Raw genomic sequence first — 14,241 nt, forward strand, 5'->3', positions numbered from 1 at the left:
TGGCTGCCTTAGACAGAGCCTGGCCAAGCCTGGAACACCAGTAGGTTCCAGATATGAGCTGATAGAAGGATGCATCTATCCATCTCCTCTGGAGCAGGCAGAAGAGACGTGGTCACTGGTGCTCAAAGACCCTACACAATAACATCACATAGCCTCCCCCAAATCACCCAAAATCATTGAAATGTAGGGGGGGGGGCACACACGGAGAAACCCCACTGACTCCTTCCACATCCCCCAGCTAAAACCATCACCGCCACAATGGGCCCCGCGCCTACAAAGGGGCCAGTTCAAAGTCAACGTCTCCCTTCCCCTCCGTCTGTATATGAAAGGACCAGGAATGCGTTTGAGGGCCAGGGGGGAAAAGGAGAGGCAGAGGGGGGGAGGGGGGCCTTGGAGGCTTCCCGGGGGGATGGAGAGACAAAGTAGGTTGGCAGGAGGAGGGGGTCCAGCCCGGGAACAATAAATCAAAGGGAAAGGGAGTTACTGCCCAGCCAAGGAGCTTCTGAAACCCTGGGCCGAAGCAGGAGCCTGGGAGGAGCAGGGCTGATGGCTGCCATCAGGGTCCCGCAGAGACATTTCCTCTGCCCGCTGGCAGTGGGGCAGGCAGGAGCACAGCAGGCAGTGAGCAGGTGTGCCTGCATAACGCTGGCTCCTGCATCCCCAGCAGCACGGTCCAGGTCGTCCCTTTGCAGATTGAATCCAGCCCCTGCTGGCGAAGGTGCTTCACCAGTCTAGGCATGGGATCCCCGAAGTCCAGAAGCCACAGGGCTCACTCAGGGCTGCCCATGTCCCCGCTGACAAGGTTTTTGAATCCTTAGTTCACTTTCCTGGGGCTGCCCTCCCTGCTGGAGCAGTGTGGCACAGTCAGGAAGGCAGCCTGGTACATGTCCTGCCAGGCATCAGAAGTAGGCATTAATTCCAGCTGATCCACCGGACCGGTTTTTTCCTTAGAGGAATATCATCAAGAAGCTTAGCTGTTCCACTTCCCCTGACATGCAGGAGTGCCATGTGTTGGGCTAGGGGCTGCTGCTGGCATTGTGGATACCAGTCCCGAGATACCAGTCCCTGGATGCCAGCCCTCTGGCAAGGGCAACTCTCCTTGGGTGTCAGTCCTTGGGCTCCAGCCGCCTCGGGAGCCAAAGCAAGTACTTCATAAACATCATCAAGCACCTTCCCCGAGTTCCCCCGCCCACAGTCCCATTCCCATCCCGCCGCAAGGGAGGCTGCTCTAGCCTATCTCCTCGCCATATCTCTAGTGCGAGACGGCAGCAGCTCCCGGTAATCCGGGTTAATAAACAGGCAGCAGTGTCGGCAGAGGGAATCACTCCCTGCCTTGCACCAGGTGGGATCACGGGGGTGCTGGCAGGAGCAGCCTTCGTCCTGCTCCAGCTGAGGTGAAGGGGTGCCCACGCTGCTGGTACTTGCCCGTGGGCAGGAGCTGGCATCGGGCAGAGCCAAGCAGAGGCTGATGTGATGGCAGGGTCAGGATCGGGTGCTGAACCAGGAGGGCAGGAAAAGGGAGCCAGCCCTGGTAGCGCCATTGTGAAGAGAAAGTCTTTAAGATAGAGAAAATATCGTGCTTCATTGTGGAGCCGATGGACACGACAGTCGGGGCTGCAACTCCTTCCCTGGCAGCATACCCCGAGCGCTGGGACCCCAGGGACAGACACACTTCTTTGAATCACAGCCCTTCTCTGCAGAGTGAGGAACGGGAGAGGAATGGTGAGACTGTAAAGGGCCCTGGGAGCCTCGACTCTGTCCATGCTCCCCAAGGAGCTAAGGCTCGGTCAAAAAGACCAGGCATCAAGAGGGGCTTGTGATGGTCAAGCCCTGGACCATCCCTGCTGCTGCACGATGACACCGGCATCGCGCGGCTTGTCCTCTGTACTGGGGACAAGTGGCTGCCGCAGTTGGATAGGCTGCCCTCACACCAGCCCCTGACCCCGGTTCATGCCAATAGCTCCCCAAAGCCATCCCGTTTCTTGCCCAGGCTCCTCTTGCCTAGGCTAGCGCTTGGGGAAGACTCCGCGGCTGTTGCTGCCCTAACACTGGCGCGGTGCTCCCCGAACAGCGTGGAGCTGGAGGGGTGCGAGGGACGTGGGTGTCCTCGAGTCCCTCGGGACCGGAGGAGAGGCCCTCCGGCAGTATTGGTGTCCTCGCCCTCCCTGTTCCATCGGGGCCGCCCCGTCCACCTCCCCGCCGGCGATGGGTGCGGACTGGCGCAGCCCCCTCCTATCGCACCTTCCCTCCGTGCCCCCCGCCCCCCTGGGGGATCAAGTTCACGCCCGACCCACCGATGCGGGGTCCAATGGGGCCGGGGCCCATCTCCATCCGGCCCGGCCCGGCCCCGCCACTCTCAGAGGCCCCGGCGGCGCCGCAGCAAGGAGGCAGCGGCCGGCAGCCCCCGCATGGAGCCCTAGGGCAGCGGGCGGCGGGCAGCATGTTCAGCCCGGACGGGGGGCTGCCGGCCGCCCCCTTCGGCCTCCTGCCCGACGCCGGACCTCCCTTCCCCCGTGGCAGCTTCGACGGGGCGCCCGCCCAGCCGCTCTTCTTCCCCTTCGCCGCCACAGCCGAGTCCGAGCCTGCCCGGGACCCGCCGCCCGCCCGCGCCTGGCTGCCCCCGCCCGCCCCCGCGCCGCCCGCCAAGACGGAGGCGCGCCCGGGCCGGCCCTGCAGCCAGCCCGAGCCCGAGCCTCGCACCGCCGCTTGCTGCGGCCCGGCCTGGCCCTGGGCCGGCCCAGCGCCCTCCGGCCCCACCGCCCTGCCCGGGCCGCCCTTCCCTGGCCCGGCCGCCCCTGCCTTCCCTGGCCCCCAGCTCTGCCCTGCCGCTCTGCAGCCGTGCTCCGGCGGCCCCTCGGGGCTGGGTAGCAGCGGCAGCTCCAGCGGCGCTGCCAGCGAAGGCGGACACTCCAGCGACAGTGGTGAGGAGGTGAGACCCGACGGGACGGGGATGGGGCGGGCTTCCCTGCCCCGCTACCACCGTCCTCACACGGTGTGTCCCTGGGGCTTTCCTCCCCATCCGGACCCGCGGTTCGCCGCCCCGTCGGTAGGAGCTGCCCGGCTGGTCTCGTGTACCGCCGAGACCCTGCCGGTGCCACCTGTCCGGCCCCACCATCGGGTGCCCCCGGGAGAAGCCGTGACCTGGCGCTCATCCCGAATGTGTCAGACTCTCCGCAAGGGGGGAGCCTTGGGGAGGCTGCTTTGGGATAAGATAGGGGTTTTTGGGAACTCGGGAGAGCATCTTCCCCTGCGCGATGCGGCCGGGCCGTTCCGGGTTGCAGTGCCGAAGGCCGGCTCAGGCGTAATACTCGGGGCCGCGCCTCGCGTTCATCGAGGGCTCCTAGCCAGCCTCGTCAGTCTCCTTCGGTCGGCTGCGTCCCTGGCCACCGTCTGCTGGGGCAGAGACAGGCCAGGGATGAAGGCGGGAGAAAGATGGGGGAAGTAGAGGTGGTTCCAGGTACGACTGTGGTTTGCGCTAGTTTTTAATATTTCTCATTGTTGACGTATCGCGAGTCCGCCCCGGGGACAGCGGCGGCGGCCGATCCCGAGGGCTGGTCCGTGATGGAGGTGGGAGGATTCGCACTGCCGCCAGGATCGATGCGTGTGTGTCCTCGGGCCGCAACCGGCCACGCTGGGTGGGGAGTGGTCATCAATGGCGTTTTCTAGCTGCGGGACGGCGATGTAGGACGGCATCCCTCCTCCGTGGGAGGGATGCTCTGAGTTTACCAGTGCCGATTTACGCCAGAAGCTAATAGCTGTGACTCAGTGACAGAAAAAATTCCTGAAAGACCTGAAACCCCTCTGGAAACGTAGGAAGTGGGTTTAAGGCTTCGAAATGCCCCCGTAGAGGCTGAAGGCTGCGCGGCAAGAAGGTGGGAAGCGCCTGGGTAGCCGCCTGCCAGAATGGAAGAGCCTGCTGGTGGCAAAGAGGTGCTTAAATCCCACGGGGCTCACGGGCGCTTTTGTCCCTCTCTTCATGGGAGTCTTTTCCCTGCTCCGGACACAGGCGGCAGAGCGGCTGGTGAGAGGCTGCCTCAGCCCGAGAGCTATGGGGAAGTGGCCCACGCCACGGGAGAATAGAACGTCCCCGTGCGCACATGTCGTGGGATGAGTGAGAATGGGGCAAATTTGGGACTCAGCCAATGTGACCACATTGCTGCCTCTGGCCAGGCCAGGAGGGCGCGAGCCAGAGGACAAAAGGGAACGTTTCCAGTGCATGTTGAGGCAGAACAGGAGCTCTTGGTGCCCTTGTGCTTGGCCGCCGCCGCGCCAGATTGGGTCGAGCTGAGCAGTGTGCGTGGTCGGAGTGGGTCTTGTGTAAGCCTGGTCGGTGTCAATGCTGCCGAGGGCTCAGCCGAACCCTCTTCTGCCGCTGTCCTTCGAGGACCCCGACAGACACTGGACCCTGGGTGCGAGTTGTCCCTTCTCAGTGTCTTTTCTGCTCCTGCCAGGATGCGCCAACCTCAGGAGAGCTGGAGCAGTTCGCCAAGGACCTCAAGCATAAGCGCATCATGCTGGGCTTCACCCAGGCTGACGTGGGGCTGGCGCTGGGCACCCTCTACGGTGAGGGGTCGGGGGAGGGTCCTTGCGTTCCCCCACAGCCGGTGGGAAGGGAGAGGGCCGGGAGAGGGTTTAGAATCACCTGGGCTAATGATTTCTGCTCTTTAACGACCTGCAAAGGAGATACCAAGCACCAGTCCCGGGTATCTCCAGATCTGGGGTGAGCTGGAGGGTTCGAGCTCGCAAGGAACTGGTTTAAAATGGCTACAGTTGCTTATTGAGACGTGTTTCAGGGCTTTAAATCCCTGCTGAAGGAACAGGGAGAATGCCTTTCCCGGTCTCCCAGGAACAGGGCAAGCTTGGGGGTGGTGATCCTGGGGAGCCGCTGGTGAGGGAAGCCATGTGTTGTGTAATGTCCTGCCTACCTTGCCCGCACAGGGAAGATGTTCAGCCAGACGACCATCTGCCGCTTCGAAGCACTCCAGCTCAGCTTCAAGAACATGTGCAAGCTAAAGCCGCTGCTGCAGCGCTGGCTCAACGAGGCAGAGAACACGGACAACATGCAAGAGGTGCAGGGCTGAGGGGGCTGGGAGTCTGGTACCTGCAAGCCCTGAAACCACAGATTCTCCTCCCTCTCCCACGTGCTTTCAGGGAGAGAAGAGGGGAACTGAAGGCATCTTGTGCCACAGCACAATCTTGCTGCATGGCTTGAGGGCAAACCACGGGGTATCATCTTCTGCCAGGCTGGGAAAGAAAGCCCAATCTCCCTGCAGACACTTTGTGATTGTGGCAGCTCCTATTTTGGAGTAGCTGTGTCCTGCTGGAATCTCAGAGAGACTGAATGTGCAGCTTGTTATTCCCTGGGGAACCAGGGGGGGAATGCAGAAAGATGTGTCCAGCCTCACTGCTGGCAGTGCTGGGACCCTGGAAACAGTGGAGTGATGCTCAGTGGAGAGTCACAGGGACACAATCTGTGCCCCAAGCTCTGCAGCCGGCTACACATGCTGGAGACTCTTCCACCTGGTAACCAAACATATTCCCTCTTTTATTCCCAGATGTGCAATGCAGAGCAAGTACTGGCCCAAGCCCGGAAGAGAAAACGCAGGACCAGCATTGAGACCAACGTGAAAGGGACATTGGAGAGCTTCTTCCGCAAGTGTGTGAAGCCCAGTCCCCAGGAGATCTCCCAGATCGCTGAGGACCTCAACCTGGATAAAGATGTAGGTTGGGAGGGTAGGGAGGATGGGTGCCCAAATAGTGCCAGCTCCTGAGCACCTGCCAGTTTGATACTTTAGCTCAGAGCAAAAATGAAATACCCATGGAGAGATGTAAACAACTGTCCTTTACCTCTGCCAGACAGTTAGGATATATATGAAAAAGAAAAACCCACTTGGTTCCAGAGGAGACTTTTGTTCACAGATTAAATATTTAAAACTTAAGAGAGGCAGAAATAGTTCCCAGACCCAACTACAGGCATCTGTGTTAGTATATATGTACATAAATATATGAAAGTAATCCTATAAAAGGAATCCTTTGATACTAAATCATCTCCAAAGAAGCTGATTTTTGATCCCAAGAGCCCACGTGGAAAGTTATGATGTTTTCCTTCTGAAGTGGAAGTACACCAGAAGAGAGACAAACCACAACCCATTAATAATACAAGTTTGCGTATTGGCTTCATCTGGCTATGCCATCAGCCTTTGGAGAGGAACCTTTCTTTCGATTTGTTGTAATCTTTCCTATTTAACGTTTGCCATTTTTGTAATCTCTCAACTCTGAAAGCAGTGGGAAAGTGGTCATGGCTGAAGTTTGTTTGAGCTGACCCTAGCAAGGAGTTGTGACAGGCTGCATTGGCAGGTTGGGGTGCTGTGGAGATGCCACCAGCAGAAGAGTCTCCTTGTCACCCCCCACAGTGTGCCTCGGTCACCCCCTAACCTCCTCTGTCTCCCTTTCCACAGGTCGTCCGGGTTTGGTTCTGCAACCGGCGTCAGAAAGGCAAACGGCTGCTGCTGCCCTATAGCAACGAGGCAGAGGGGATGATGTATGACATGAACCAGCCCCTGGTGCCCTCCACTCTGCCCATCCCAGTGACATCCCAGGGCTACAGCCTGGCACCCTCCCCTTCTGTCTACATGCCGACCTTCCACAAAGCCGAGATGTTCCCACAAGCGCTGCAGCCTGGGCTCTCCATGAGTAACAGCGGCCACTGAACCAGGGGCTGTGGGCTCACTGCAGGTGGGCTGCTGCTCTGGGGCAGCCCCCCTTACCCTGGGCTCACACAGGCACAGCCCTGCTTCTGCTTGCTGGGCTGATGTGTGGGGCTTTTGAGGTGCAATTGGCTGAGAGCCTGGTCCAGGGATGGTGCCTGCTCTCTGCAGATGCTCCCAGCCCTTCCCTGTCATGTGAGCTTACTGGTCCCCGTAGTGTTGGCCCCCCTCTGACCTCTCCTGGAGGCAGGCCTCACTGCACCCTCTGAAGCCACATGTGCCCAGGGCTCTTGAGCCCATGCCTGGCCCCAGCCCAGCCGCTCTCCTGCAAGATGCAGAAAAAAGTATTTTTTAGATTTTGGGAAGGGTGGGGGGAGGGGGTGGGGGTTTTTTTGTTTGGTTTTTTTTTTTTTTTTTTAAGGTTTTTGTTGTAGTTTTAAAAAGCAAAAATTTTTGTAGTGATCTAGTTTCCCAGGTGTCTCCTTCCACCCTGTCATGTAGAGCGGAGCTGGGGTGCCATGCCAAGGCCCAATGGCCCTGGTGGCTCTGCCCACCCTCCTGGGCAGCCAGGATGAGCCAAGGGCTGGGGCAAGGGGAGAAGGTGAGCCCCTCACCCTGTGGCACAAGAGAGCTTCACACCTCTGTGGGGCAGCTGATAAGGCTTATTTGGGTTGAGGGGGTCGTCCCCAGTGCTTTGTGCCCAGCATCTTCCCCAGCACCCCCCCCCCCCCTCCACTCTCCAGCTGCTGTCGTCCCCCCCCAGCCCAGCTTTCCCTGGAGGGCCCAGTCCAGGGGGCCTATACCACCCTGTCCATGCTGCTAGCACCCCATGCCTTCCAGCCTGCTGTAGTTAATGATGATTTAAAAATTTGTTGTTCTTAATCATATTCCCTCTGGCAGTGAAATAAATCTCAGACTTCTTTGAGGCAAGAACGAGTTAACCCTTTCCTTGCATCCCTGCTCCTGAAGCCCAGCAGCTGAGATTTGGCTGCATACAGGGGCACTGCAGGACTGGAGCAAGGCACCCTAAAAAGTTGGACATGTCCCCATCATGCCAGCTACACTCAGCTCTTGGCTGCCTGCAGCTTGGCATCCCTCCATGACTGGTGGCAGCTTGGCACTGGAGTGGTACAAACTTATAAGGGCTGTTGCCCCCTGAAGCAGAGGGGATCAAAAGTGAAAGGAGAAGGTCATCTTCAACCCATTTTGAGCTGCTGGTTTGCTTCTGGGAAGGCTGGAAGCAGTGTGAGCTTACTTGTAGGCTGCTCCAGCAGCTGCCAGGGACAGAAGGATTAAAGAGGATGTAGCAGGGTGGGCAGTGAAGAGGTCTGGAAAGCTGGGGCTGTCCTCATTGTAGTATGGTAATGACAGGGGAGGGATGGATGTTCCCATATGTGTGGTCCAGCTGAGGCAGTCTCTGGTGGGGTGATAACAACCCAGCCATGCAGGTCCATTGGGCACTGGAAGCTGAGCTAGTGGGAGCAGGGTTCTCTGGGGGATGACCCTTCATATTTTCCCCACCACACTCAGTTGGTTTGCCCCCAGTCCATTCTCTCGAGGGCCCTTCCCCTGAGCACAATGAAATCCCCAACTAAGCCTGTAGGGAAACTTATGGAAAGATCTGTTTTCAGCTTGATGGCTGGTAGCTGGGGTTTTGCTCTCTAGGGCTGCCTGGAATAGGGGCACCAAAGGCAACTGCTCACAGGGCACCTTGGGACCCTGCAAAGGGCTGGGCTGGGCTAGATATCAGTCCTATGGGGTGGGGCCCCTCTGCATCCCTGCTTGCTCCCCAGAGCCTCCTACTTGTCTGCCCACAGGGCATGTGTGGCATCCACCGGAAACTCCCCTGTTGCTGCTGCCCAGCACTGCCTGGCACTTGAGGGGGTGCAGGAGAATGGCAGGGTCAGGAGCAGAAATCTGAGATGTCATCTCCTAAAGGTTTGCTTCTCTCTACATTTCCACTATCTGGTTTTCTGCATGCAGTCATGCAAGAGTTGCAGCCCACCATGGTACCCCTACATCCTGCTACCCTGGCATCCCTTGCTCATGAGTACCCAGCATCTGTTTGTGGGCACCCACAGGCCCCTCCTGTTCCACTTCTGGTTGACCCAGAAAACAAAGCAGAAATCGGAAGCCACAGAAGTCAGAAGAGCACTGTGCCTGTCCAGCTGCCACTTCACCAGGACTGTGCTGGGGAGGGATGTCCTCTCTGCCAACTCTCAGTCCTGCTGGGCGCCTGGCAGCTCGCAGGGTGGCAGAGGTGGGCTTTGGTGACTTCAGGGCCACAGGGAAGAAAACTAGAAAGGCAACTTGTGACAAAGAGAGTTGTTTATATCAAGGGAGTTGACGGCACTGAGTAGAAGGGCAAAAGAGCAAGGCACAGATGGAGCAGTCATGTCTTACTCCTGGTCCTGTCACTCAACCCCAATATCACCACTGATCCCAGATGGGTACTTGCTCTTGGAATGCCCGTGGTGCAGGGTTTCCCCAGTGCAACTTGCCACGGGACTGGTTTTGCTTCGGGGTTGTGCAAGCCTCCAGAGGCTGTAAGCTCACTGGCTTCCTGTCACAGCAGGGAGTGACAAACCACAGTGTCCCTTTGCCTGCCTGGCAGCACTGAGATTGCTCTGAGAGTATCCGCTGTCCTGTGGCTCCTCACTGGAACAGTGACACCCATGGCTCAGGGGTGGGAGACAAGAAATGGGTGCTGCCAGGAAGAGGGGGAGCAGATGCTGTCCTTGCTGGCCATGGGGTAATGGACCCCCTCGGGGCTGACCTCTACTCCTCCAGCCCAGCCACAAATGTCACCACAAGGCCTCTGCTGCCAGGACTTTGACACTCAGCAGAAGGTACTGGGGAGACATTGAGGATCACAGGGGAAGGTTGGGGAGCCCTGAGACACCCACCACACCCCTGGCCTGCCCACACCACATGCACAGCCTCAGCAGCATTGTGGCACTTATTTCCAAAGCACCCTCTGGTCCTGCCAGCACCTTGGCAAGGTGTTGAGTGTTGGGTCGGGGTGAAAAGTCCTGTTTTACAAGAAATGAAGTCATGGGGAGTTGCTTGAAGTCGCAGTGTGGCAGCAGCTGGGTTGGGAGGAGAATGAGGGCTCCTGTACTTGCTCCACATTCTGTGTGCAGGTGGGTGCCTCATGCACTTCCCACCCCTGCCTGCATTCATCCCAAGGGTCCCGGTACGTACTAGGAGTTGAACCAGCTCTGCAGGTCAGGATAGAGGTGGCCATGGGGCAGGCGGGGGTAGGCCATGCAGATGGCACAGATCCGCTCCCTCCAGTCAGTGTAGAGCTTCACACTGAACCTCTTCTGCCAGGCAAAGAACTGCTGGTAGCGACTGGAGTTCATGGTCTTCAGGAAGGTGGCCAGCTCCTCCAGGGAGTCAAAATCGTTGACATGGATGAAGGAGTCTGCAGGAACAAACTGCTCATAGTTGGCCCTGGGTGGCCCCAGCACCACAGGAACGGTGCCAGCCAGCAGTGAGTTCCTCCAGAGCTTCTCTGTGATGTAGTCCCGGTGGATGGAGTTCTCAAAAGCCAGGTAGAACTTGGACTTAGATATTGTTGGCAAGAGGCAGTCCTTGCAGAGGGGCTTGTTGTTTGCTTTCCCATATATATTCACATGGAGGTACCTGGAGAGGTTTCTGTAGACTTCAGCTCTTTTCTGAGTCCTGTGGTAGTTGCTGATAACCCAGGACACCAAGTTGGTCTTTGCAGGGATGTTCACTGTGGCTGACCGGTTGGGCACAAGCTTGCCATAGGGGATGAAGATGTCTGAATCCTGTCTGTAGGTCATCACCCAGTTGAAGGTCTGGTTCCATGCTGCTAGAGCTCTAGTGTTGGAGGGGGACTCCAGGGAGACCCACACCCAGTTCTGCCCCGGCAGCCTCTCCTTGGGCAGTTTGTCCCGGCCAGGCTGGAGCCTGGAGTGGGGGAACACCACCACATCAGCCTGGTGCAGGAGCTGCCGCTCTGTGGTGAGCTGGCAGCCTGTGATGCTGTACAGTTCGTGGCACACGTCTCTGCTGATGTTGGGGACCTGCTTGGAGGGCCATTCCCACACCAGGATCACCAATGGCTCCCTATGTTTAGAGTCTTCTCCAGAGCCCTTGGAGGGGTTGAGGAAGAACCTCACGTTCCAGAAGGTGGTTACAAACACGCTGGCAGTGACCAAGGCCTTCACGCCAGGCCGGCCCCACGGTGACCATCGCAGCGGCAAAGCCCAGGGCATGCTGGTGGGTTGTCTGTCACCTCGTCGGGTGACAGAGCTGACACCTGTGAGAGAGGAGAGGCCACCGAGGGCCATCAGCTCGACTTGCCAGGGACAAGGAGTGATGGGGAGGCACTGTAGCCAGAGGGGCCAGAGAAAGAGCTTCTCAATGAAGTCTGAGCCTCAGCATCACTCTGCTTCCCTGTGCCAACAGAGTTCCCCATGCACGTGATGTCACCCCAGGGTGGCCTTTGTTCATGTTCCTGCCGTCCCTGATGATCTTTCGGGGAGCACAGATGCTGCTGGGAGGTGTAGAGCTGATGGGAAGTAGCCACTCGTGCCCCTCTGTCCCAGCTGGCTGGCCCCACTACAGGCAGTCCTTGCTTGCTCTGTGTCTCAGTTTCCCTACCTGACACACCCTACCACAACCTCAGTCCTCACTCCTTGCAGCTCACAGCCTCAGTGCCCCGAACATTCACATTTTATATTTAAGATGTCACAGATTGCCAGTGCTCCACTGCAGACAGTGGGGGGAGGACAGGGAGAGCAAAAAGGACAGTGCAGCACTTGGGGCTGCCACTGGTAGGGCTCAGCTTGCAGGCACATGGGCCCCCCAGCTATGGGATGCTCACCCTGCCGGGGTGCCCACCTGCCTACCTTGGACTTGTGTGGTTTAACCAGCAGCACTGCTGGAAGCAGAGCAGTGGCAGAGGTGGAAAGGGGAATGGTTGGCTGCACTGAGGACCAGCCACCGGCTTAAGCCCCCTCTGGAGAGCTGGTCCCACTGCAGGGCTCAGAGCGCTCAGCACCACAGGTGGTTTCCCCTTTTGTGGAAACCTCTGGAAACACATGGATCGCCTGAGCCCTGCGTCCAGCTGGGGCTGAGCCAGTGCCTCCAGTATTGGAGTCTCCTGGAAAGCAGTACCCTACTTTCCCATCCACCCCAGCACTGCAGCTTGGCTGCAAAAAATCCCTACCCCACTTTGGCCCACTCCATCTGTCCTGCTAAAATACATAAGTTTAAGCTCCAGACAACATTGCACATCAGTGCTGCAGGTCTCTGTCCCCAGCAGCAGGAATGCTGCTCCTGTTTTGGGGATGTTGTTCCCATTTTGAGGATGCTCTGAAAGGGAAACCCCTGCTCTAGCAGTGGTGGGGGCCACCCCGATTCTCAGCCCCTCTCCCCTCGGTGGTCAGTAATGTTGAACTCAGACTTACTGTGATGGAGGTGTGCGAGGTGCCAGATGTGTCTGCCTGGGTGCTGCTGCGCTGGGCTGGGGCACTCGAGGGCTTCCTCTTTTTTTGTTTTGCCTTGTCCCAGCCCTACAGCAGGTCCTTCCTGCCCCACGTGTCAGCTGGCACACCCCACTCCCTGCACTGCGCTGGAGGGTGGGTATCCTGTGACTAGGTAGGTGCCCCATGGTCGAGTGGGCACCTTCTGGCCAAATGGGCGCACCATGGTGGGTGCATGGCCCAGAACAAGGCGGGTGCCCCATGGCTGGGTAGGGGCCCTCAGCCTTGACAAGGTGCCACCCATCTGCCACCCGCAGCTTGGTTGCAAACAGGATACCAACTCCCAGTGACTCATCCTGAAACCATCAACTAACAGCCCTGAAGTGCCACCGAGTCCCAGGCACTGTCCTGTCTGGGATGTTTTCTGCCAAAAGGGGAAGCTGGCACATGTGAACCTCAGCAGTGTGTGCATGGAGAGCTGCCTCCTCTGCTCCTGCCCCAGTTCTGCCCTGCTCCCACTCTGGCTCAGTTGTGTCCTTTGCTGGCATTGCTGTTCAAGACTCAAGTTCCATGAAGGCAAAATTTGTCTCTGGCAGGCAAAATAAGATGGGAAAACTGAGGCAGAGGCAAGGGTATGCCCTGTGCCTTGGCACATACAAAGCTGGGAACAAGGCTCTGAACTGCTCCCTAGAGGTTCTGCTCCAGTGCCCCTGGGATCTGCACCCACGTTCCTGCTGGCTGCCAGCCTCTTGGGATCCCTGTTGGGCACAATGCCTTGCCACCATGTCACAGTGCAGAAGGGCTCCGTGGTTTCAGTGACGCTCCAGGAGCCCTCAAAGGCCAACTGCAGCCCCAAGGGAGGGTGTTTTCTTCTTCTGCCACCATGTCCGTTTCCTGTCATCTTTTCTCACTCCTTTTTCATTTCTTCCTCTGCATGATTGAGAGCCCAGATACCACAGTCCCTGGGCACCATTCCGAGCCTTGCCTGCCCTAGCCTTGCTGGCTGTGGGCAGTAGTCCCTGCCTGGCTGGAGCATTCAGCATCATCCTGCTGTTGCCCCAATAGCTTGCGAGCCCAGGGCCACACGGGCTGGGGCCATTATGCTCCATGGAGGACAGCACTGGGGACAGCTTTTCCCTAGGGTTTTCAGGAAAGCGGGGAGCTTTTACCTGGCACTTAATAAGCTGTCATGCAGGTGCTGCCCCAGGACACCTTGTGTGCAGGGACAATGCCCTGGGAAGACTTGCAGCCAGTGGATCCAAACACCTGTGGTCCAAGGGACATGGCTCTGAGCCAGGCAGGGAGCCAGGGCCAGTGCTGCCTGGGTAGGTTGGGCAGAGATCAAGGCCAGGACCTGGGCCATGAGACCATCAGGAATGCTGGACAGCACCAGGGAGATGTATGTGTGTGGGTACTGCCATCTGCAGATGATTTCACACAGAGACAGGAGCTTGGCCACCCCGCAAGGAAGTCCCCTGAGAGGTGCTCAGGGTTCCCAAGGTGCTCAGGTGCTCCCAAGTCTTCAGGACCCTGGTCCATGGAGAAGATGGGCCACAAGGTCTTTGGAACTTCAAGCCCATGGAGAAGTTGGGCCACTGGATCCTTGGGCTTCAGGCCCTGGGTCGTTGGAGGAGATTTGCCACAGTGTCCTGAGGCTGTGCTGCCCTGTGGTACACTGCTGGGTCTGTCCCTTGCTGGCTTCTCAGGGTTTCCATGGCCATACCAAACAGAACAGCTGTGAAGCACCCCAAGACCCATGCAGGAGCAGCAGAGAAGGAGCAGGAGACCTAGTTCGGAGCTTTGACCCACCCGTGGGCCCCCCCACTGTGCTTCTCCAAGCTGGGGACCCATTCTGCTGCAGGACAGCGGCTTGGAGGTGCTCCTTGTGTGGGCTGCAGGGAAACCACACACAATTCTTTGTGAGGAGCCTAGGGCGACTGCATGCCTCCTTCCCCAGGGACCCAGTAAAAGCCCAGCTCCCCTCAATTCTGGGAGGAGCTGGGCACACAGTGCCTCTTCACTACATCACCAGGCATCCTTTGTCCTCCAGCACCTCAGCCCAGAAGTTTGGGGGA

The 14,241-nt window shown here is 58.3% G+C and overlaps 2 protein-coding genes across 3 annotated transcripts; one reads left to right on the plus strand and one right to left on the minus strand.

Moving 5' to 3' along the window:
• The first annotated feature begins 2,440 nt into the window (after positions 1 to 2,440).
• LOC106855963 (POU domain, class 5, transcription factor 3-like) lies at positions 2,441 to 7,630 on the plus strand. Of its 2 annotated transcripts, XM_088177420.1 has the most exons (6): positions 2,441 to 2,981; positions 3,686 to 3,702; positions 4,452 to 4,563; positions 4,939 to 5,069; positions 5,556 to 5,720; positions 6,459 to 7,630. In XM_088177420.1, exons 1-6 carry the CDS (start codon positions 2,441 to 2,443, stop codon positions 6,708 to 6,710), a joined length of 1,218 nt encoding a protein of 405 aa, XP_088033546.1. In that variant the 3' UTR covers positions 6,711 to 7,630. The 2 variants fall into 2 exon arrangements, with proteins under 2 accessions (XP_088033546.1, XP_014736469.1); XM_014880983.2 differs by lacking the exon at positions 3,686 to 3,702 and having other exon boundaries at positions 2,441 to 2,929.
• On the minus strand, positions 7,457 to 13,784 carry FUT7 (fucosyltransferase 7). The gene is made up of 2 exons (XM_014880981.2): positions 12,152 to 13,784; positions 7,457 to 10,998 (listed from the first exon to the last, which is right to left on the minus strand). The coding sequence occupies exon 2, from the start codon at positions 10,952 to 10,954 to the stop codon at positions 9,911 to 9,913; it is 1,044 nt and encodes a 347-aa protein (XP_014736467.1). The 5' UTR covers positions 10,955 to 10,998; positions 12,152 to 13,784; the 3' UTR covers positions 7,457 to 9,910.
• Positions 13,785 to 14,241: the final 457 nt, after the last annotated feature.

This window comes from Sturnus vulgaris, chromosome 22 (assembly GCF_052056855.1).
Source record: "Sturnus vulgaris isolate bStuVul1 chromosome 22, bStuVul1.hap1, whole genome shotgun sequence".
NCBI classification, from domain to species: Eukaryota; Metazoa; Chordata; class Aves; order Passeriformes; family Sturnidae; genus Sturnus; species Sturnus vulgaris.

Bases quoted from the DNA above. Each gene is read 5' to 3' on its own strand.
- FUT7 (XM_014880981.2), bottom strand. From the start codon at position 10,954: ATGCCCTGGGCTTTGCCGCTGCGATGGTCACCGTGGGGCCGGCCTGGC.
- LOC106855963 (XM_088177420.1), top strand. From the start codon at position 2,441: ATGTTCAGCCCGGACGGGGGGCTGCCGGCCGCCCCCTTCGGCCTCCTG. The intron at 4,564-4,938 runs GTGAGGGGTCGG...TTGCCCGCACAG, and splicing joins GGCGCTGGGCACCCTCTACG to GGAAGATGTTCAGCCAGACG. The intron at 5,070-5,555 runs GTGCAGGGCTGA...TTTTATTCCCAG, and splicing joins ACACGGACAACATGCAAGAG to ATGTGCAATGCAGAGCAAGT.